General features: G+C 41.9%; 1 protein-coding gene across 1 annotated transcript in view; it reads right to left on the bottom strand.

Annotated features, from left to right (window-relative positions):
* ADGRG4 (adhesion G protein-coupled receptor G4) overlaps positions 1 to 22027 on the bottom strand; it is a 91175-nt gene that overhangs the window by 48541 nt on the left and 20607 nt on the right. Inside the window, exons 3-9 of the mRNA XM_017659086.3 lie at positions 9821 to 15805; positions 8770 to 8864; positions 7739 to 7803; positions 6220 to 6259; positions 4907 to 4965; positions 3241 to 3404; positions 839 to 971 (exon numbers count right to left, since the gene is read on the bottom strand). Coding sequence (XP_017514575.3) covers positions 839 to 971; positions 3241 to 3404; positions 4907 to 4965; positions 6220 to 6259; positions 7739 to 7803; positions 8770 to 8864; positions 9821 to 15805 — 6541 coding nt within the window. The remainder of the gene's footprint in view (positions 1 to 838; positions 972 to 3240; positions 3405 to 4906; positions 4966 to 6219; positions 6260 to 7738; positions 7804 to 8769; positions 8865 to 9820; positions 15806 to 22027) is intronic.

The raw sequence follows: 22027 nt of genomic DNA, 5'->3' as shown, positions 1-22027 counted from the left end.
TCGTTCTTGAGGCAACGTGGAGCCAGAGCGGGAGAGTGACATGATGGCAGCCATACTTGAGGAAAATCATGCTGCCAGCAGCATGGAGAATAGCGGGGTAGGAGACAGTTAGAAGGCAAGGAGATGCCTCTAGTAGAAGGACGAGAGAGTAAGGGCCTGCCCCAGGGTAGTGGCAGTGGGGTTGGAAAGGACAGGCTAGATGTGTGCTCCCATTGTGACCATAAAAGCTGCGTAATTCGCTGCCTGATTAGATGTCAGAGGAAGAGGTAGGACCCAGTCCAAGATGTCGCCTTCCAAAAGAGTGCTTTTAAGCCTCCGTCAAAACGTGCTGCCCCTCTGGTCTGCCCACTTAAGTTAATGGTACAAGCCATTAGCAGCAGAGAGTAAGACAAGAAAGGCTCACGATTTTAAAAAGAAAAATATTGAAGTCAATAATAAAATAGTGATTTAGTAAGTCATTATGGCCCATCAATGAGGTAGCTTCTGAGGCAGTTTTTTGAAATGATCATTAAGAAGATGAATGCAAAACATGGAAAATGTCTGATAAACCATTGAGTGAAAGGGTTCATTACTTATTGACATGAGGACGGTGATTACAGTGAAAGGCTACATGAAAAAATTCACCAACCTATTAACAGCTTTGCCCGTGTGGTGGGATTATGGGTGACTTCTTTCCCCTTTTGTTGTCTGTGTGTGTTTAAGTGGCTCTAAAAGGTGAAAGACTGGCAACAGAGGGGGAGGGAGGGAGGATGCTTAGACAAATGACACAGAAACATGCCCCCAATTAAGCGGCTCCTGGTATATCTGAGGTAGCAATTAGAACTTGACTAATACATACCAGATTCTAGTAGCATTTCCATTCTTGTTTTTTATGCATCTAGTTTGGGCTGTCTCAGTAGGGTTGGTTAAGAGCCACTTATATGTCCCTTTGTATTTAGAAACTGTTTCATCGGCTTTGCACTTTCCTGGCTCTACAGAGAAAATGTATACACGTGTTAAAGTGCAAAAGGCACTTAAAAGTATCATGAACACCCATTATAACCCATCATTATTACCATGCACATAAATATCAGAAAATAAAAGAGGCAACATTTTCCATCAGGCCATTTAAACCAGGCTTCACTGAAAATAGCATTAAATGGAGTCTTTTTTTCTTTTTTTTAAATAAGCCTCCCATATAGGCCTGTTCATTAAAACTACCAGTTGACAGGACAGTTTTTTCGTTTTTGTTTTTAAAAATGATGCACATGCATTGAAAAAATTCAAGCCACACTAGGGGGTGTAGAGCAAAAATTAAACGTCCCCACCTGCCCACTGCCCTCCTTCTGATGCACCCACTGTCAGGCACCCATTGTTTGAGGTGCAGTGACTGAAGACTTCTCTTTCTGGATGGCATCTTTCTTAAGGGACTCTGAGGCAAACTTGGTTTTGGTAAATTCAATGGATCTTTTATTACTAGTACAGACAGGGGAGCTCTGTTCTGATGTTGGTGTCGAGGGCAAAGTTTTGCTGCCAAGTGTCGTCACATTAAAGGAAAGATGACCTGGGTAAGCTTGTGTGGTCAGTTCCCCATTTTTACTGACCACCCACTGGGTTCGTGATCCTGATTCCAGAGATCTTTCCCTCAGGTGTGGACAGAGCGGCCCAAGAAGTGGCCCGGCCGGCCTTGCCCAGCTGCCCCAGTCCTGCTCTCTGAGTGAGGTGGACAGGTGCCTTCCTCTCACCCTCAGGACATGTTCATCAGCATCATTTGCAGGGTGGGCTCTGCCTGGGGCATTGACACTTCTCTGCCTCTGTCTCACTCCCAGCTGCAATCACCCTGCCCTCTACTACCTAAGTAGATTGTTGCCAAGGCACTATTATAATGAGTCATAAGAAATACATATTTGGTCATTCAGATGACCAAATATATATTTCCCAGGTATTTCTGGTCCTGTCCACAGTTCCTGGAAACACTTGAGAGCCTTAAAGGTGAAATGGGCGTCTTGTCATGTTAATGAGAGACTTTTGGACCCCCACCCAAGGGCAGGGGCTGGAGGTTGAATCAGCCAATAGCCAATGATATAGTCGATCAAGACTATGCAATGAAAGCCCCACAGAACCCCCTGAGAAAAGCTCATGGATCTCCTGTGTCCTGCCTCTCTGCTGGAAAGCGCTTCCCCTCTTGGGGAGCCAGATAGCTTCCACATGTCACAGAGCCAGGCCCCAAGCTCCACCAGGATAGGAGCTCCTTTGTTGTGTATCTCTTCATCTGACTGTTAACTTTTACCCTTTCCAATATCCTTTATTAAACTGGTAAACATAAGTGTTTTCCTGAGTTCTGTGAGCAGCTCTAGGAAACTAATTGAACCTAAGGGGGATGTCGTGGGAACCTCCCATCTGTAGCCAGTGGGTCAGAAGCACAGGGAACTGCCTGGGGCTTCTGACCAGGCATCTGGAGTGGGGCGTGGAGGGCACTCTTGAAAGATGGAGCCCTTAACCTGGGGAATCTGGTGCTGTCTCCGGGCAGATAGCATCAGAATTGGCTTGAGTTCTCAGACACCCTGCTGGTGCTTGAGAATTGCTTGGTGTTGTGCATGGGAAGGCCCCTTCACTCCCCAACACACATTGGAACCGGTAAGGAGTTGTATTTCTGCTGTGTATGAATAAAAACTCACAAGGATTCTGCATTCTAATGCCTACATGTGTTATCTGGGTTTGCACAATATTTTTCCTGAGGTCTACTGGGGAAAAGGAAGAAAGCTGGCAGCAATGGGAAGGAGGTGGAGTGGCCTGGTAGCCTTTCTCTTTTACCATTAAAGCCTTGCTAATCCAAAAAGAAAATGCCCACGGGAGAAATTCTGGACTGTTCCCATATCACTTTCCAGGGAGGCTGTCTAAATTAATCGGTTAGCAAGTATCTATTGGACAGCCATTTGTGTGTAATGAGGAAGCTCTCCAGCTCTCTGGGTATTTATGCAAGACAAACAGTCTGCCCACTCCATCAAATGACTGGCCATGGCTAATATCCAGAACTGACCAAGGGTGTCTGGTAACCCCTTTGGCACTCTGTTTTTTTTATAAGCTCTTAAAGGTAGAAAGATTGTCAGGGCAAATGGGCACTGAGGATGTAGAAAAGAACATGAAGACAACCCCTGTCCCCTCTGTACTCAGGATCTCTTACTACGTATGCATTATGAGCTTTATAATCACAGAAGTGAATTCAGTGAAATACCCACCCACCCCCAGAAAAAAAGTTACCTAGTTTCTTCACTGCAACATCTTCAGACTTTACTAATAGTGTCAACTGATTTTGTGTGAAGTTTCCATGTGTGAGGTTGCCATGTATTTTACTTCTGATCCTGCTGATCAATTCAGTGGGTGCTAAAGAAGAGTTGGCCTTTATGATGGCGTAACAGACACAGCTAAAAAGCAGAGCCAGAAAGAAAGATGCTGCAGTTACATCAACAGAGTGCAGCTTGGCCTGTGGCGCTGAAATTCTATAGAGATGACTTAATTGGTTGTCCAAAAATATCATTTTACAGATATTAAGTAGCAGATCTTAAGAAATGATGGAAGACAGCCAATTGAAATCTTCTGATAAATTTTCTCATATCCAGAACAAACAACTTAAAACCCATTTTCAAAAGAACAGTCATCAACATTTGCATTTTTTGGGTGTGATTTTTCCAGTAGTTTGTGGTGATTAATAGAAGAGATGGAGTACTCAGGGTTTTTTACTTCAGAAAAAAACATTTTATGCTCTGGTCTCCAATTTAGCAACCATTATTCCAATACAACAAATAGGCACACGATCAATTAGTCTATAAAGGTGTGTTTTGGAGAAGGTCTATTTCCATAACTGAATAATGATGACGACAATGATAATACAGCTAAAATTTGTAGAGCTCTCGTTCCACACTTTTTGATTCATGTTATCCTCACAACAATCTTATGAGGCAGGGCTATTCTTATCCCCATTCTACAGAGGAGGGAACTGAGCCTTAACCAAGGTCACAAAGACCCAGTATCTCATTTTTGAATATTCTGACAACTAAAATATATGTTATGAAATAATAAGTCTGGCCTGGATCGCGACCTCTGTAGCAAGGTCCTCAAACATTCTCATGTCCTCTACTATTCCGTTACAGAGCACATTTCAGGTTTACAAACTTACCTATACTTTTTCTCCATTTCCATTTGTAAATACATCCCTTTGAAGAACACACACTTCCTATGTTTCCTACCAGCTGTTCAAAGCCAGTTGTGCCTGTGTTTATTGAAGATTTCTATGTCCAGTCTAAGGCATGCCTTCCCTTCCACTGATCCATATTTGGTGAAGTCCTTGCTCATCCTACCCATTCCATTTGGAGCCTGTCTCTTCTCAGCTTTCATCTTTCCTGTCTGAAAAGGACTTCTCTTTTTAAAGCTCCCCTCTGGCTGCAAAAGACCCTATACTCTCAGCATCCTAAACATTTCAATGACCTTTCCATGAGCTTTCTCTGGCTATACATCTTTCTTGAGTTGAGCCAAGCAGACAATAGCCAGTGTTCCAGAAGGAGCTGGACCACGAGTCTGAACAGGACCGAGGCTGCTTTCCATGTTGTTTTTCAATTTCCTTGCTCAGTATTTCATGGGCTTTTTGATGACAACAAACACTTTATTCTTCCATCCCCAAATTATGACCACTTTGGACCCCATTTTCTCTTCACTACAAAGAGGCAGCAGGCAGGTTGCTAGGCTGTGCCATGACCAACCGAAACAACTTATTTCATGAAGGCAAGAGCCCAATTACAGCATCTGTAAAATAACCACCAGGTCCTTTGATCTCCTTCTGACTGCTATGACCACCAGGCTGCACATATGGAATTAAATGGAAGGAAAATCAGAACTAAATGTACCAGCTACAAATAAACTCAGTACCTACCTGTATGGGACATGGGAAATTGTAGCCATTACTTGCCCTTTCCTCTGTTCCAAATGATGCTTCAAAAGAAAAGTACATAGTCATTGAGATCTTCAAACAAATGTCACAATTGAGTACAAGACTTATTGTCAACAACAATCATAATTATATTTTACATTTATGTAACCCATTGCCATCTGCAAGCCATCCTCGAAAAACAGCAATGTATTTAGTCCTCACACCAACCCTGTAGGGTGTGTCAACCCATTTTCTAGATGAGGAAGGTACGTCTCAGAGAATTGAAATGGTCTGCCTGGTATCACACAGCTGATGAGTCACAGAACTGGGAGCCGCCTCTAAGCTTCCTCGATCTGAATCTCAGCACGGTGCTGACAATAGTAAATACTACCAACCATTCCCGCGCTCTCTGTCCTGTCCTAACCATTATGCGTAAAGTGCCCCATTCGGTCTTTCCAACAGCCCTGTGAGGAGTGGTAGTGTTGTTACCCCCGTTTTACAGATGAGGCTATTCAGAGGCAAAGAGACGTTAATGAAGTTACCCAAGGTCTCACAGTCAGGTAGTGAACAAGCAGGAATTCTGACCGTGGCAGCCCAACGCTGAGGGCCACATTATCACCAAAAGGCTCTTACACCTACTACCTAAGAGAAATTTTAGTTATGTCCTGTTATCTATAATGGATTAAATAAGAAATTCTGACACAGCTATTTACAGAAAACATTTTAAATGATGGCGGATAGCTTGTAAAACACTGTAGGCTTGACTGTTTTGTATAGTCAAAATATTTACCTCATATTTAAGTGCCTTAAAAGCTGTGTGCTTACTAATCATTTCGGAGTCTGACATTGGAAAGCTCCGAGGCACTAGAATAAGTACTGAGAGCTGGGGCAAGGATGACGGGAGATAGTTTTGTCACACTCTAACTTCCAATCTGTGTAAGTAGAGGGAGGATTTCTTGTGTGAATGCCAGTCCTGTAAACAATTGTGTCACTCTTGGAAGAACCAGACTGTTCTGGAAAAAATCTATAACCAGGAAATTTCCTTTACCTTTTATAATCCCCATGTCTACAAACCACACCCCCGTAGCCCACAAAATATGCCTCAAAAAGCTGCCACTTCGATAGTTTGGAAAAGCAGAGAATGGTTTTCTTAAAGGATTCTTGTGCATATCCTAAAGAAAGTAATGTCACTTGGCCTTCAGTTACCCCACCTGAGCCTTACCTGATAACATACACTTGGGTGGAAGAGCTATTTACTTATATCTAATCAGGTACACGATGGGTTACAAGTAGATGCATTTGGAAAAATTACTTACGAAAGTTTGGTCCATGGTCATTTTTCCCTCAGAAGTGTCCCTGCATCAAGAGCATCAAAAATTAAAGAAAAATTAAATATAGTACCACATACATGAGAGCACAAGTTCAAGTGAAAGACTCAGAAGCAGAGCCGTAGACTCTCCCAGCTTGAAATTCAAGTAATACTAGGGCTCCAACGACGCGCTTCAAAAGAGCTTAGTCACTATTTGCATACCAAAGTGGTGGTAAGCCTTTTTGACTCAGCAATTCCACTTGCAGAAATCAGTCCCATAAGAGCACCAGCAAAAGTGCATAGAAATATGTGCATCAGAGTGGAAATAACTGAATTATCCATCACTAGGTGATTGGATAAATACACCATGGCACATACATACAAAAAATCCTATGCAGCCATTAAAATGAATAAGCTAAATCTGTATGTATTGGCCTGAAAAGAAGTACATGATATGTTCTAAGGCAAGAATGGAAAGTTATAAAACAGTATGCTGAGTAGGATCCCATTCTCTTAGTAAACACATGGCAACAAGTCTGGAGGAATACATAAAATAAGCTGCTAACCAGAGTTCCTGGAGCGGGTGGGGAAAGGTAGGTTTCTGGACATTTTTGGTTCTGGACATCCACGTTACATATTTCTATAAAGCGCTAAGATTTTACAGTGGACACATGTTACTTTTATAACAAGGAAAAGTAATAAACACAATTTTTAAAAGAATGTTGTATACTCCTGACATCCCCAAGTTTCTTTTAATAACCTACCGGGAATGTATTTCCATTAGTTTCTATGAACTTTCTTGAAATATTTGTATTTGAAATTCAAGAGAAACTGAAATCCCAGTGTATGGAAGATAGGCAGTCACGTTTAATGGCTTAAAAATCCGCTTACCATGGAACACCAGAGCCATGCCTACTTTTCAGAGGGATTCTTCTGGATAATCCTTCATCAGAGAACTAGTATATGTGCAGGCCAAGAACAGAGGAAATATTTCTCAGATGACCCACGGCCTTTGTCCTGGTCTCCTACTACTCAGTGCCTGCTGCTGTCACTGCATCCACCTTGCCAGGCAAGTCTTGGGCCAGGCAGCATCCCTCACTTTAAACATTTCAAGTTACCTTTGGAATTTCTAATTCCTAAAAGTGCATTACCCCAAAATTTGAGGCCTCATAAAACCTCATGTTTTGGCCATCCCTAGTCTGTCACCCCTTTAAGGCATGATTTTTTTCCTAAGTCACAGAATCATAGCATTTTAAAGCTAAAGGGGGCATTAGAGAAAACTGAGTCCAATTCCATGGTTTCCCCTCTTATTTTCTTCTGTTTTGTTCTCCCACTGACTTTATACCCTGCAGCAATAATACCAATTTCTTTCTCATTCTAAAGAGAACCTACACTCAGAAGGGAAGACATACTCAAAATGCAGCAACCCCTAAATCTCAGACACAAAGGGAGTCCCCTCTCAATAGGAACAGACCCTGATTGCCCTCAAACTGCCCTTCAACCTACAGTAGAGGACACTCACATACCTGCTTTTAATTTGGATAGCCAGATTAGCAAGAGCAAATTCGCTGTCCTGAAATATAGAATTCAACTGGAAAAGACAAAACATCAGTTTCAGGATTCCCACTCCTGGATCCCAACCCAGCAAAGTTTCCTGAGAGGATGTGGTCCTTAAGCTGCATTCATCACTTCAGATAGTTCCAGATTTCCCTCTTACCACTTGGGTTTTCAATTTACGTTTTATCTACTGTTGTGGGCTGGATTGTGTGTCCATCTGTGTTACTACCACCCCCACCTCCCAAATTCATATGTTGAACCTTTAACCCCTTAATGTGACTGTTATTTGGAAATGGGGCCTTTAAGCAGGTAATGAAGGCTAAATGAGATCACCTCTAATTTGATAGGACTGGTGTCTCTGGAAGAAGAGGAAGAAACACCAGCTGTCTCTCTCTCTGTGCATACACACAGTAAGGGCTGTGTGAGGAGACAGCGAGAAGGTGGGCCTCTATAAGCAAAGGAGAAAGGCCTGACCAGAGACCAACCCTGCCAGAACTGACTTTCCGAGTTTCAGATTTCAGTGTCTGAACTTTTTACAGGGAGTATGTATTATTCTTTTTATCAGAAAAATATAATGATAAAGGAAACATTTCTTGGGTAAGAGAGAGAAAAAAGTAAAATGCACAAAACAAAAATATTTATATACAATGGCAGGGACTTTATCACTGCTCTCCTACTTTCCTCAAATAGGAAAGTTTGGCAAAGGCCCAGAATTTGTCACTGGAGGGAAATGTACAGTCCTAAACAAATTAAAATGATATTCCACAAAAGCATTTAGCATTGGCACTATAAAAGACTCCATACATCCTCAGGGTTTTACTTACAGAATGGATAAATTTGCAGCAAAAAAATCAAAACCAATTAGCTGTGAAATGTTTTATGGGTAGAAAAAAAGTAAAGCCTAGTTTTAATCTACTCAGTCGTTGTCATATATTTTATATATACATACATATATTCACATATTTTATATGTACCATAAATATCCAAAAGATTATTTTACCCAAATTTCTGCAAATTCACTTATAATACTGGTAATAGGAATCCTCGGTTGTTCATCAAAGACAGAGAAGCTCATTTCAATATTGTAGAAGGACACTGTAATTAAAAATAAGGAGATTAATTTCATTCATTTAGTTCAAGAAATTAAACTCTGATAACTTTGGTCAAAATTGCTCATTTTAAGAAAACCAAACAATGAAGTCTCATTCTTAAACTTTGTTTAATTTAACTTTGAGGTCAAGAACCAGCACTTTGAGCTCCATGTGCAAAAGCAAACAGGATGAACCATTGCATTTTTGCTTTATTTGGGCAGTTCCCTGATTTCCACACAGTTGAGGGACATTCTATAAATCCCCCAAATCCTCAATTTTTATTGGCTGACAGATTTCCAGTCCATTTAATGGCCAAGCTGAACATTAACTCACAGGATCATTTGTACTAACAAAAATTTATTTCTTCCTGCTTCAGGTTTTTCTCCATTTCCCTCTTTCTCTTGTCTGTCCCACCAAATTTCAGTTTGGGAATGTTAAAAGTTAAAGGAACATCCAAAACTTGAATGATATGTAAGCCAAATACTCTTTGGCCACAAATAAGCATCCTAAGCCAGCTGGAAGTAGAGACTGGAAAAGGCTGAGGCCTGTATATGAGGAATTCAAAAAGGCAGGCCAGGATATTTCTGATGTTTTCTGGTATGTGGTCAACATGGCAGGCCTAAGGCCATATAATCCTCTGACTGAGAAGGAGGTGAGGTTCCTGATCCATGTTCACTTTGGCAGAGTCAGAGTTAGAGCATCAGGAACAAAATGAATGGAACTAAAAATGTCATACTGAGTGAGAAGTTACATTTGCATTCTATTTCAATAAGGCAAAGATAAGCAAGATGACCAGACACCTTTGTGTTTGGACAAGGTACCCACTCTCTGAAGGAGATAAGAAACACCTGTACCTTACTTTATCTTCTCTGCCTTCCAAGGACTGGCCACCTTGGAGAACACATGGCCTGTTGTGCATGCATTTTCTTAGTGACACACAGCATGTATTGTGAGACATACCTGTGGACTCAGCAGCAATAGTTGAAGTCTTTTCCGTAGATAGAAAGGAAGGTGTGGAGCCCAGCCACGTCATCTCAAAAGAGGAAGAGGTTAGTGAAGACACGGTTGATGTAGAAGGATGTGCTACTCTAGTGGATATGAGTGGAAATGAGGATCCACTAGTAGTGGATGTAGTGGTGGTTATATTTGGAAGGGAGTCCAGTGTGGGTTTAGGAAGAATTAAAGTAGAGGATGCTGATTCAGCTGGGATTTTGCTCCAAAAAGATGTTGCTCTAGAGCTCAGCAGAGGTATAGAACTTGTAGATAGGGTGTGGTTAGTGGTAGGAGGTGACTCATTCGTTTTGCTAAAGTATGGAGGATGAGACACAATCCCGGGGTTGGCAGTCACAGTGGTTCTGGAAGATGCCTCCAAGGGTTTGGAAGTATATACACTGTCATCTGTGATTTTTATAGACAGAGGGAAAGAAGTTGAGAAGCCAGTAGTCATATCTCCCACTGTATGTGTAGGGTTGGTTTTGGCGAGAATGGGACTTACAGTAGCAAAGGGTAGTGATGTAAAGTCAGTGAATGGGTGTGTTGGTGTCATGTCAGAAGTCATAAATGTGGATTTCGACACCTCTACTGTAGAGGAAGTTGTAATGTGAGGAGTATTGGATACAGTTTGCAGAGGGGAACCTGAAGGGAGGCTAGATAAGATCCAAGTCAGCATGGGTGAAGTAGAAGTCTTTGAAATGATAGATCCTGAAGTGGCACCAGAAGGATTCAGTGGGAGTATGGTCCCAGGAGTTACATATGTGGTTGTCTTCTCAAATGTGTGCTTAGTGTCAGCTAAAGGGGTTGAGATAGATCTTGAGGATATTGATAATGAAGGGCTCTCAGATATCTGCAAGGTAGGAAGAATTCCTGATGTGGAAATTGGTGACACTGCCATAGCATCTCCAGATGTAAGACCAGTATGAGAGGCCGCAGATGTTGACAAAGACCCAGGAACAGCGTACAGAGTCTCCATTTCCATCTTGTTGGGAGTAGGTACGGGAGCAGTGATGGAAATGGGAAATTGAGAGTCTTTAGCTGTGGGTGTGTTCCAGGAAGTCATAAGCAGAGAGTGGGTGTTACTAAATGTGGTTCTTGTTCCCAGATCTGGAAATTCAGCCATTTGGGATGTAGGATCAAGAAAAGACCTTAGAGTAGAGAACTCAACCTTAGTACTATGAGGTGAAAAAAGAACCGATGTCAAAGAGGGTGGAGTTACACTGGATGGAGTCCATGGAGGGTATGAAACAGGGATATTTACAGATGTGACACCTTTTGTTAGTTCAGCCATATTTTCTGACAAGGAAGTCATCTTTCCTGTATCCAAAGAAAGGTAAGTGGTGGTTTTTACACTTCTCGTGGGTCCAGAAGTGCTCTTAAAGCTGGCCAAAGATGGGGAAGCCTGAATATTCCAAGAAGTATGGAGGTCATCTGAAGGAGTAGATGAAAGCACACTTTCAGGGGCAGCAAGTCTGGAATAAGTATTTGTGAGAGCTGTTCCTCTACCACTGCTTCCAGTAGACAGGGAATCATTAGTAGTCCCAGATAATGTGCCCAGAGTTGTAGCCTCATCTCCTTGTGATGATTGTTGGGTTGTTAATAGAAATGGTGAAAATGCGGTCTTTGGAATGGAAGAAAGAGTTCCAGTGCTTTTAGAACTGAGTGAAGAGGAGGCACGGGTGCCTCCGAATGGAGTCATCATCCCAGTGGTTGGAATAGTTTTCACAGAAGGAACATTTGGCTCTGTTGGAAAGGAAAAAGATGTAGGTGTGATCCTGGAGAACACCTCTGTCGTTTCTGAAGTAATGGAAACAGAGGCAAACATTGTGCTTTTTGAAGTAGGCCCAGCATTTGTCACAGGTGTGACACCCTGTGTAGATGTCTGCATGGTCATGGTAGTCCTAGGGCTAAGTGAAGACAATAAAGTAGAGAATAAACCAACAGTTGTGGAAGTGTCAGAAGAAGCAGCTGGAGGTGAGAAAACAGAGTTGTTAACTAACATTGAGGACATAGGTCCAGATGTGGCTATAGAGGGGCTTTTGAAACAATCTGGGTATGATATTTTAGAAGATTGAGTCATTAGTGTTGTGGGGGTGCCAGAAACTCTTTTGGAGGCAAGGGCAGTGGCAGTAACTGGCAATGAGGACACCTGGTAGGTAGGAATGGACATTGTCATAGAGGTTTTCCCATGAAGTGCTGTAGGTACATTTGGAGCAGAAAGGACTGTAGTGATCCTGTCAGTAAGACTGGCATTAGATAGACTAGTTGTGGAAAGAGACAGAGACTCAGGGGAGGTCTGTGGGCTTTCAGAAATGGGAGAGGCAGCTGAGGTCACCTTAGTTTGAGTCCTAGATGAAAGCAAGAGTGAAAGAGTTATATCAGTGTTTGCAGGATTTGATATTCTGGTTGTCCTGGAAGTTCTGATATCTACAAATGAAGTATCCTGGCGATGTGAGAAAGGGTGAGTTGCAGCGGTGGAGCTTATTATCATTTTCTCAGTCCTGGGAGTATAGACTGGAAGGGCACTCATGCTTTCTTTTTCAGGAGACAAAACTGTGGTAACTGTCAGAGCTTGTGAAGGGAGAGCTGTTTCCCCAAGACTGGTAGACATTTTGGAAATGTGAACATCTACTGTGTTAATTGAGGTCAAGTTAGGTGCAGTCTGTGTGATCCCAGAAAGGAGAGATGAAGCCGAAATCTCATCAGGTGGAGTCACAAGTAGAATCTCTGAAGGGGAATGCGTTAAGTGACTGGAAATTGTTGTTGTCTCAGCAAATCCTGTATCTGTCATTTCCAAGGATGAAGTACTCTGGGAATCTGAAATAAAAGGGTTCTTTGATGGAGACATTTCTGTCACCTCCATAGTTCTAGGGCCATCTCCCAGGGAACTGGTCATCTGCTCTTTGTGAGAAGATAAGGTAGAAATGTCAGTCACAAATAGGGTGGGGACCAGTGTGTTTACATGATGTGTGGAAGATTGAGAAATGTGACCATCTACTGAAGTAGTAAGCTTGTTCGCAGAGGAATGTGAGAGTGTGGTCTCATCAACAGCAGAAGCTTCTGTGGTGCCACTAGCCAAGCTAACATCTCCACTACCACTGAAAGCATATGGAAAACTCAGAGCCTGGGTAGATGTCTCCTCCATTTGAAATATGGGTTGGGTTGCTAGTGGTATAGACATGGTTGAGATCACATGAGTGGAGGACAGAACAGGAATGCAGTCAGGGAGAGATTTAGAGCAGGTGAGGGTGGGTGTGGATGGGGTTACTGTGTCAGCTGAAGTGGAGGAAAGAGTGGCCTCAGCCTTAGTTGCCACAGGAGTGGGAGGTCTCAGTGAGGGGCCTGGAGATTCTGTCAGAGAGGGAACTGCTATGGGTGTCATCCTGACAGAGATCACCATGGCCTCTGAAATGGTGTGAACTGAGTCTCTGAGGGTAGGCACAGTACTGCTGATTGTGGAAGCAGTCTGATCCAGTGGTGGCACCGATGCTGTGGTCACTGTAGTTGATGGCAGAGTGGAGATACCTGAGAGCATAGATGTGGAGAAAGCCCTGGCCAGTGTAGAAGGCTCAGGCATGGTAATTGTAGTCTTCTCAGACACACCCATAGAGGTGACAGCAGAGACATTAACTGGCAATGAGATGGTATGGGTAATAGGCAGAAGGGTGGCTGAGGAATGGGTAGCGGTATCGTGTGGAGGCAAGATACCAGCAGGTGAGGACTTAGCTGTCCTGTCTGTAGAGATAGTGGCCAAACTGGTGCCCAATATCCTTGTGGTGGAAGCACCAAGGGGTTCTGGAAAAGTCTGTGTGTCCCAAGAAGTGTGAGACGGAGTTGGATTCCTCTCAGGTGGCATCTCTGAAGTCCAGTGTCCTGTGTAGATGTGAGTTAAATTAAAGATTTCTGTAGTTCTACTGTATGAACTCTTAGGTGTGGTTTTCAGCAATTTTGTAGAAAGCCAATTTCCTCTTACCACAGTAGTTGCAGTTTTATTATCCAACGAGGCAGTCAACTTTCCTGTGTCAGGGAAAGGGGGATCCGTGACCGAATCTGTCCCCATTTGTGCAGACTCATCGGTTGCCTCCGGCATTGTTGCCAATGGAGAAATGTCGGTTGTGGCTGCTACAGGCGATTTTCCCTTAAGAAAATGAGAAGTTGTTTCTTTCCTTGTCACAGTAGCATCGAATCTGTGTGTTGTTGCAGTCTCTGATACAGGGGCTGCTGCCTCTCCAAATGTAATTTTACTGTTTGTCTCTGTTTGTGTGGTCCCAGAAGCATTCGCCTTAGTGGTAAAATTTGGTTCAATGTCAGCAAGGGTGGGCATTACACCTGCTGGTGGAACAACTGCCTCCCCTGGTGTTGAAAGAAGTTCAGTTCCAGCCACTGTGGACCAAGGGGTGGTTTTTAGTAGTAAGGTGGTAAGTTTAAACTCAGGCAGCTTGGTTACAGATGTGGTTCCAGAAACTGTGGAGAAATCGGCAAACCATGGAGTTGTCAATTTGGAAAAAGCTGTTGTATATCTGTGTGTAGCAGCATCAGCAGTAATAACAGCATCAGCGGTAGTGGTAGCCTCACTCTCTGTAGATGCTTCTGGTGGGATGATAATATTAGTAGTGGTGGTTGAATGTTCTGTATTAGAAGTATTTTCATGCATTGCTGATGTCATCAAGGTCTGGTCTGGACCATAAGTCCAAGGGGTCTCATTGGTGGAGAATAAATGGGCACCTTCATCAGTTATTGATGTAGGACCAGGCTCAGATGCCTCAGATGTGGAGGCTGGTCTAGTAGAAATCAAAGGAAACATGTTTTCACCACCTGTGGGTGTATTCTGGGTATACACTGGCCCTGTGATTTTGGGGGAAATCATAGTTCCAGTCATTGTAGGTACAAGTGTGATTCCAGGAGTCAAGGCTGTATGTGTAGTCTCAGCATCACTAACTGTCTCTGCACTCAGAGCTACGGTGAGTGGAGAGGCTGTCCTGATAGAAGAAGCCTCTTTTGGTATGGAGGTAGGTACTGTAACCTCCACTCTGGGTGAAGAGACACCCTGGACATCTGTAGGCGTCGATGCTGCTCTTAGCGCAGGCGTCGCCTCAGTATACCTAGTTGGGAGCATCTCTGAATGAACTGTAAATGGTATTTCCATATCTGTTGCTGCCAATGTAGATGCCATCTGATTTCTAGGAGACGCAGAGTCCACTGGCATAGCAGTGGAGATGAGCACAGACTCAGGCAGGAATGCTGACAATGTTCCAGTGTGAGTCGTTGCAGCTGGACTCTGTCCCACCGTGGACCAAGGTACAGTTTCAGCGGCTGTGGATGCAGGAAACCCCTGGCTAGCTGTGGAGATAAGGAGGGCCCCAATACCCGTGGATTTGTGTTTGGGCCAAGATGTTGTAGACATGGAGGTTGACTCAATAGATGAGGACAAAGATGTTGTCATCATAACAGCCGACTTAGACTCTGTCACTGAAGTTTCAGATACAACTGAATTTTTGGGAAATCCGGATGTGTATAGGAAGTTGAAAGCTGTCGTCGGATGAAAGCTCTCAGTAGCAAAGGCTGCAGGCATTTTTGTTGTCCTTGTGCTCTCTGGAGATGACCATTTAGTTCCTTTCATGGAAGTGGTGGTAGTGCCCGTGGAGGTGCTCTCAGTAGGCAGAGTGATGGCTGCTGATGTAGACAGAGCACGTGCTGTGACTGTAGCTGTCTCAGCTCTGAGTGTCTTTAAAGTATTTGTTGCAGTCATAGTTCCCAGGGGTGGGGATGTTGTATTGGAATAGGATATGGTTGTGTAATCAGTTGCAAATACAGGCATGCTTTTAGACATCAGTGTAGAAGAATATACAGTCTTTTGTGGTTTTAGTCCGGTAACTTGGGATGGAGTCGTCAAATCTATTTGCTGTGAAAGAGTTGTACTTCTTTCTTGAAGGGTTATATTTTCAGAAACAACTGGAAAATTAGAAAGCATGTATTATTTGGGGTTCCACTTCAGAAATCAGAGACAATTCTTTACGAAAAAGCTCTACAATTTTTTCTCATGTTTTTAAGAGGAGGTATGTATCAGATGTAATCAAATCACTTGATTACTTGGTTTTTCTTAAGATAATTTTCTACTTTCTAAAATCTCTATGTAGTTCTCATAATAAGGCCCTGGTTAAATGGCAAGTAGGAGGACATCCACTCTATAGTGTCTCCATAAAAAAATACAGGCACTCTTAAAAGAGGGATGCATGCTAGAGTAATGCAGTGATTAGGAAGATTCGCTTTGGGAGATGGAACAAATTTCTTGAAAGACACAAGTTATCAAAACTCACTTAAGAAGAAATATGGAACTTGAATAGTCCTATATCTATTAAAGAAATTGGATTATGTAGTTAAAAATCTTCCCAAAAGTAGGACCAATTTTGCATTCAAGTAGATGTAGTTTTAAATCCTGCCTCCATCTCTTATTCATTATGGAACCTGAGCCTACTTACTTAGCCTCTCTGTGCTTCAATTTCCTCCTTTGTAATGTGAGATAATAACACCTACCTTCTAAAATTGTTTTGAGAATTGAGTTAATGCATGTAAAACACTTGGCATAGCACCTGGCACACAGTGAGTACTCAAACCAATTAACTGTGTTTAATGAAGTCTTGCTATTTTAGACTTGGTCAAATTTCTAGTTCTCATCTAAACACTATAGATCGAAAATGCTTTTATCTGGAACCCCACGATTAAAAATCTTGAACATGCACCACTTATGTGTGTGTGTGTGTGTGTATATATATATATATATTTGTTTATCAATAGTGTATGCATGCATATATATAATTAAAATTTGTATTATGTACATTATAAACATACAAGGAGAAATAAATAAATAGCAGTTTTACAGTATTTCCTTGCTGCAGTCTTAATGTATTGTCTGTGTATCTCCTAGAATGGTGAACCCCACTTTGAAGATCACTGGAGCCTAGCTTATGTCTCAAATTAGAGTCAATTAAATTTAATAAGTATTGTGAATACTGTTCTAGGTCCTGTGATAAATGTAGAATTTATGGCAGGATTCTGTCCCTCAAAGGTCTTACATTCTTATTGGAAAAGTCTTACATTACTGAAAAATTTCTGGACAAAATATAACATAACATTTTTAAAACAAAACAAAAGACACAATAGAATTATAATACAGTTTATAATAAAGTGAAGAGTGGAATATAATCAGGTTTCAAATCTCTAAAATGCAATCGGACATAGGTGCAGTGAGAGATGAATACTGCCTTCAGGCCAATGAGGAAGCTTTCTTTTAGAAGAAGTGGGCCTTTGAGAAATGGTGGGGTCTTTGGGTAGAGAAAGCAGAAACACATGGCAATGAATATGGAGGCACTGAAAAGATCAGTCTAGCTGGGAGGGAGTATACTGGATAGGAGTGAGAAAGAATGTCAGACTAGGATGGGATCAGAAAGGAAGTGTGGAGACACAGATAAGAGAAGATAATATAGCAGATTCCATGCACTTACTACAAGTGAAGCACTGTGCTACATGCTGTCTCCTCTAATGTACCTAATAACCTTATAAGATAGATACCACAATTATCCTATTTTTAAAGTTAAAGAAACAGAGTATATTAAATTACATGAATTGCTCAAGTTCACACTTGGAATTCAAACCAAGTTCTATCATCTGTGCTCTAAACATCTACACCATTTAAAAGGATGTAGATTCTTGAGCAAGTAGAGTGAGTTGAGGAAGAGTCACTGCAAGGAAAACGAATTTGATGACCTTGTACAGGATGGGTAGGAATGGGAAGAAACTGAAGGCGAGGAGACTCCTTAGGAGGATGACAGAGTCCTCCCCACGTCAAACCCGCCAACTCTGTGCTGACCCAACTAGCCCTTGCCTCCATACCTGCCCTGGAGCAGTCAAGCCCTCCTGGATACAGTCAAATAAGAGGATGAATTAATATTTCTATTGATTCATGATCACCAGTCTCAAAAAGGCCCTTCACACTGTCCAGCCATCCTGTTACTTTTCTCTGTTCAATTTATGCTCCTACTCTCTGAAATAACTATTTAAAACCTTCCCCATTCTCAAACTCAACCCCCACATGTTTATCAAGTAACTGGGTCTGGTACTTCATATGAAAAAAATCATCAGTTATCACATAGAAACTTAGCTGTGCTACCATCTCAGAAACCTTACACCAGCAGTCATCACTCCTTCCCCTAAGGAGCCTTTCCCTCCTGATTTAAACATGTTCCAGTCTCTTGAAGTGAAAAGTAAAGACCCCTGGCTTATTTCACTGAGCATAATACCCTCTAGCTCCATCCATGTTGTTGCAAATGGGAGGATTTATTTTCTTTTTATGGCTGAATAATATTCCATTGTGTATATGGACCACATCTTCTTCATCCATCATCTGTCAATGGACACTTAGGTTCTATAAGCCAGGTGGAGAAAGATAAATACCATATGATTTCACTTATCTGTGGAGTATAAAAACAAAGCAAAACAGAAGGAAGAAAATAGCAGTAGACTCATAGACACAGAAAAGGGACTAGTGGTTACCAAGGGGAAGGGGTTGAGGCAGGTGGACAGGGACAGTGAAGGGGATAAAGGGCCATAATAATTCACAATCACAATATAAGTTGGTCATGGGGATGGTAGTACAGCAAGAATATAGTCAACCATTCTGTAACATCTCACTACGTTGGTAGATAGTAACTGCACTAGTGGAAGTGAGGATTTAATAATATGGGTAACCACTGTGCTGTATATTTGAAACCAACATAAGATTATATATCAATGGTACTTTAATAAAAAAGAGAAAGTAAAAGCCCCAAATCCCTCCACAGATACTGTCTAATTCCTCTCCTCCCCATCACAGCCAAACTTCTTGAAAAAAACTTTATCTATCTGGCTTTCTCCACACACCTACCCCATTCTCTAGTCCATACTAATCTGGCTTCTGCCATCATCATTCAACTGAACAGCACTCACCAAGGCCACCAATGGCCTCCAAATAGACAAATACTATGTGTTGGCCATGCCCTCCTTCTTAAATACTCTTGTCATCGACTTCCATGACATAAGGTGCTCCTGAGTTTTCTCCTACTTGTCGGGCCACTCCTTCTCTCTCTCATTTGCAGACTCTTCCTATTTTACTTGACCATTGAATATTAACGTTCCCAAGGCTTGGTCCCAGCACCTCTTCTCTTCTTATTCTCCACACCTAGGATTCCAATTCACACCCATACACACTTGAATCTCTAAGTTATATCTCTAGACCAGATTTTTATTCTGAGCTCCATGTTTATATGATCAATTGCTTACTTAACATCATCTCTTGGATATGTCACGAATACCTCAGACTCGATATGCCCCCAACTTGAATTCATTATCTTCTCTCCAAACTGGGTCATCTTTCAGTATTCCCTCAGCACCATCCCTCTCCCTCTGTCTCCTTTATTTTCCCTCTCATCTGCCATTGCCACCTATAATCTCGTCCTATGGATCTTATCTTCTAAATATCTCTTGACTCCATCTGTTTCTTTCTGTCTCTAGCACTTACCAACCTACCATCAGTCTCTGACCTGGACTACTGCAGTAGCCTCCCAGCTGGACTCTGCTTCTACTCTAAGGCCTCCTCCAATCTGTTCCATACTGCGATTAGAACGATCTTTCTGAAATGTAAATTTGATCATGTCACACACGCACACACACACACATTCATACACTCAGCTCCCTGTAGTGGATTTCCCTACTCATAGGTTTTAAAAAAAAGAGTTTTCTTAATACAGCCTATAAATCTATGCACGGTTTGTTCCCTACCTACCTCTCTAGCCACACTTTGTGTGACGTTTTCCCCTTGTTTTCTGGGCTTCAGTGCACCACCTTGTTTCAGTCTCCAATACTTGGCATTCACTTTCCCACTACAAGACCAACGTAGATGTCCCATTACCTCTAATTAGAATGTTCTTCCCATTCTTCTTCAACCAATTAACTTCTTTTCAGCCTTCAGATCTCAGCCCATGTGTCACTTTCTCAGGGAAGCCTACTTCCCTTGGCTTCTGTGACCATAGCCCATTCTAGGCCTTCTGACACCTCATACGGCTTCCTCACAGTACTGGTCACAGCTGCAGTTTCGCACTTGTGTGTGCTGATTAGGGCCTGTCTTCCCCACTGTGCCATGTGGGCAGGGATTCGCCTTTCTTTGCTCATCGTTGTATCCCTCGCACCTAGCGCAGAGCCCGGCACATGGTTGATGGCCAGTAAATATTTGTAGGCTAAACTGAATAAGTGGAAATGATAATCGCTTGGAATGAGATGAGAGTAGCATGGGAATTCTTAATTTTACAGCTATTGGAAAGGAAGAATTGACAGGTTATGATAACAAAGATGCTTAAGAGATGAAGAAGACAGAGACGTCTCAGAGAACTCAAATTTTGCTTTTTGGGCAACTTGGCTAATAGTGGCAATATTCACAGAAATAGGAAAATTGGGAAAGCAGCCTCTGAGAAGAAAAATACTGAATTCAGACTTCGATAAGTGGAATTGAGGGTGATAGTGAAACATCCAGGTGAAAATGGTGCACTGTAAAATTCATCATAGAGTCATAATTGTTTTTCAGTTCAAATCACCCAAGATGAAATCGTGCATACTTACCATTGGGAAATTAGCATTTTGAATTTATCTGCCTGGGAAACATATTGCCTATGATGTAGGAATAATTATGGTGGTAGATAATCTACTCACTTGTTTCACTGTCTTGAGCATTAAAATTACTTTTAATTTGCATATGTAGAACCTCTGAGATGTGTGTAGGATGTTCTTTAGGATTTTGTAGTCATTAGCAAGTAGAATGAGTGACAATTAGAAGCCTGCAACTGACTATAGAGATGTGTTGATAAAAGTGCCCACATTTATAAGGGGAAAAGTCAAAATCATATTAAGAAGTACTTTTCCACTGGATTTTGCAACATTGTTTGAATGATCAGATTCACATTCTTTAGGTCTTATCAAGGAATGGGTATATGTCAGCAGCACAATATGTATTTCAAGCTTTCTGCCTTCAAATTTGTCCCTAGCTACAAGTAAAAGGAGAATTGTCAGGATCTTTGTTTCCATTTTTGCAGATGACTTTGCCACAGTCAACTGGCTTAGCAAACCTGTTAAAGTGTGATTTATATCACACCTGAGGAGCGTGGCATCCTAGAACCTGAACGCACTCTTTATGAGTGCACTAATCGTTGAAAGGAGAGTACAATTCCCACTCCTTTACAAATGATTAATGATTGAGCTGCACTTACTTTTTAGGAAAACAATAAAATGCTAAATAACCGCAAAAGCCTAAGTTATCTTCTTCAAAGCAGCAAAGAACACTGTTAGAGGAATCCAAACAAGTAATGGGGAACTCTTTTCGTAGGGTGGGAGTTCGGCCTGATATTTTTATCTTGAGAGGGCTGAGCTACAGATGTTAATTGTTATTAACACTTCCAGTAAGCATCTCAAAGAAAAGCATAGGACACAGAAAAACAAATGTGTTGAACAAAATTGCCAAGCAGGTGGCATTTTAGGTACTGGGTCTCTTAGAAAATAATGCAGCTCACATTGTTTCATTTTAACCTGAAGCCTGGATTTCTGTATCTCAGCAAACCTCCCATTGAATCTTTCAGGTGAAAGGTTTTTTTCCAGAGGGATAATACATCAATTTTTTCCTTTAATTAAGAAAGACTCAAGTCTTCCTTGGTTAAAATCACAGAATTTTAGAACTAAGTCTTGGAGACTGTATTCCATCCCTTTATTTAGAGGTTAGACCCAGAGAGGTATAGTGTTGAGAAGATGAGATTGCCCCAAGTGAAATATGCAGAGGAGAAATAAGACCGTGTGTGCTAGTTGTCTAGTACCCATAAGTGCATGCCCTCAATGTACACAGAACCACTACAAACCAGGAGAGAGAAGAGACTTTACTTAAAACAACCAAGGAGAGACAAACTTAGTTAATAAAACCCAAGTTTTACGAGTGGTGAACATCTCAAGAAAAAGCAATCATCCCAAATAATGAGATGTTAACCAGAGACAAGAGCATCACAGTGCTAATTCAAACCATGAAGGTGCTCTTGCAGGCCCAGGCCTAAACCCAGTGGGGATCCCAAATTACAGTCATGCCCTCAAATGTTTGCCTCGAATAAT

Source organism: Manis javanica, chromosome X (genome assembly GCF_040802235.1).
Source record: "Manis javanica isolate MJ-LG chromosome X, MJ_LKY, whole genome shotgun sequence".
Taxonomy (NCBI): domain Eukaryota; kingdom Metazoa; phylum Chordata; class Mammalia; order Pholidota; family Manidae; genus Manis; species Manis javanica.
Note: the sequence above shows the minus strand (reverse complement) of the source record. Positions and strands in the feature narration are given on the sequence as shown.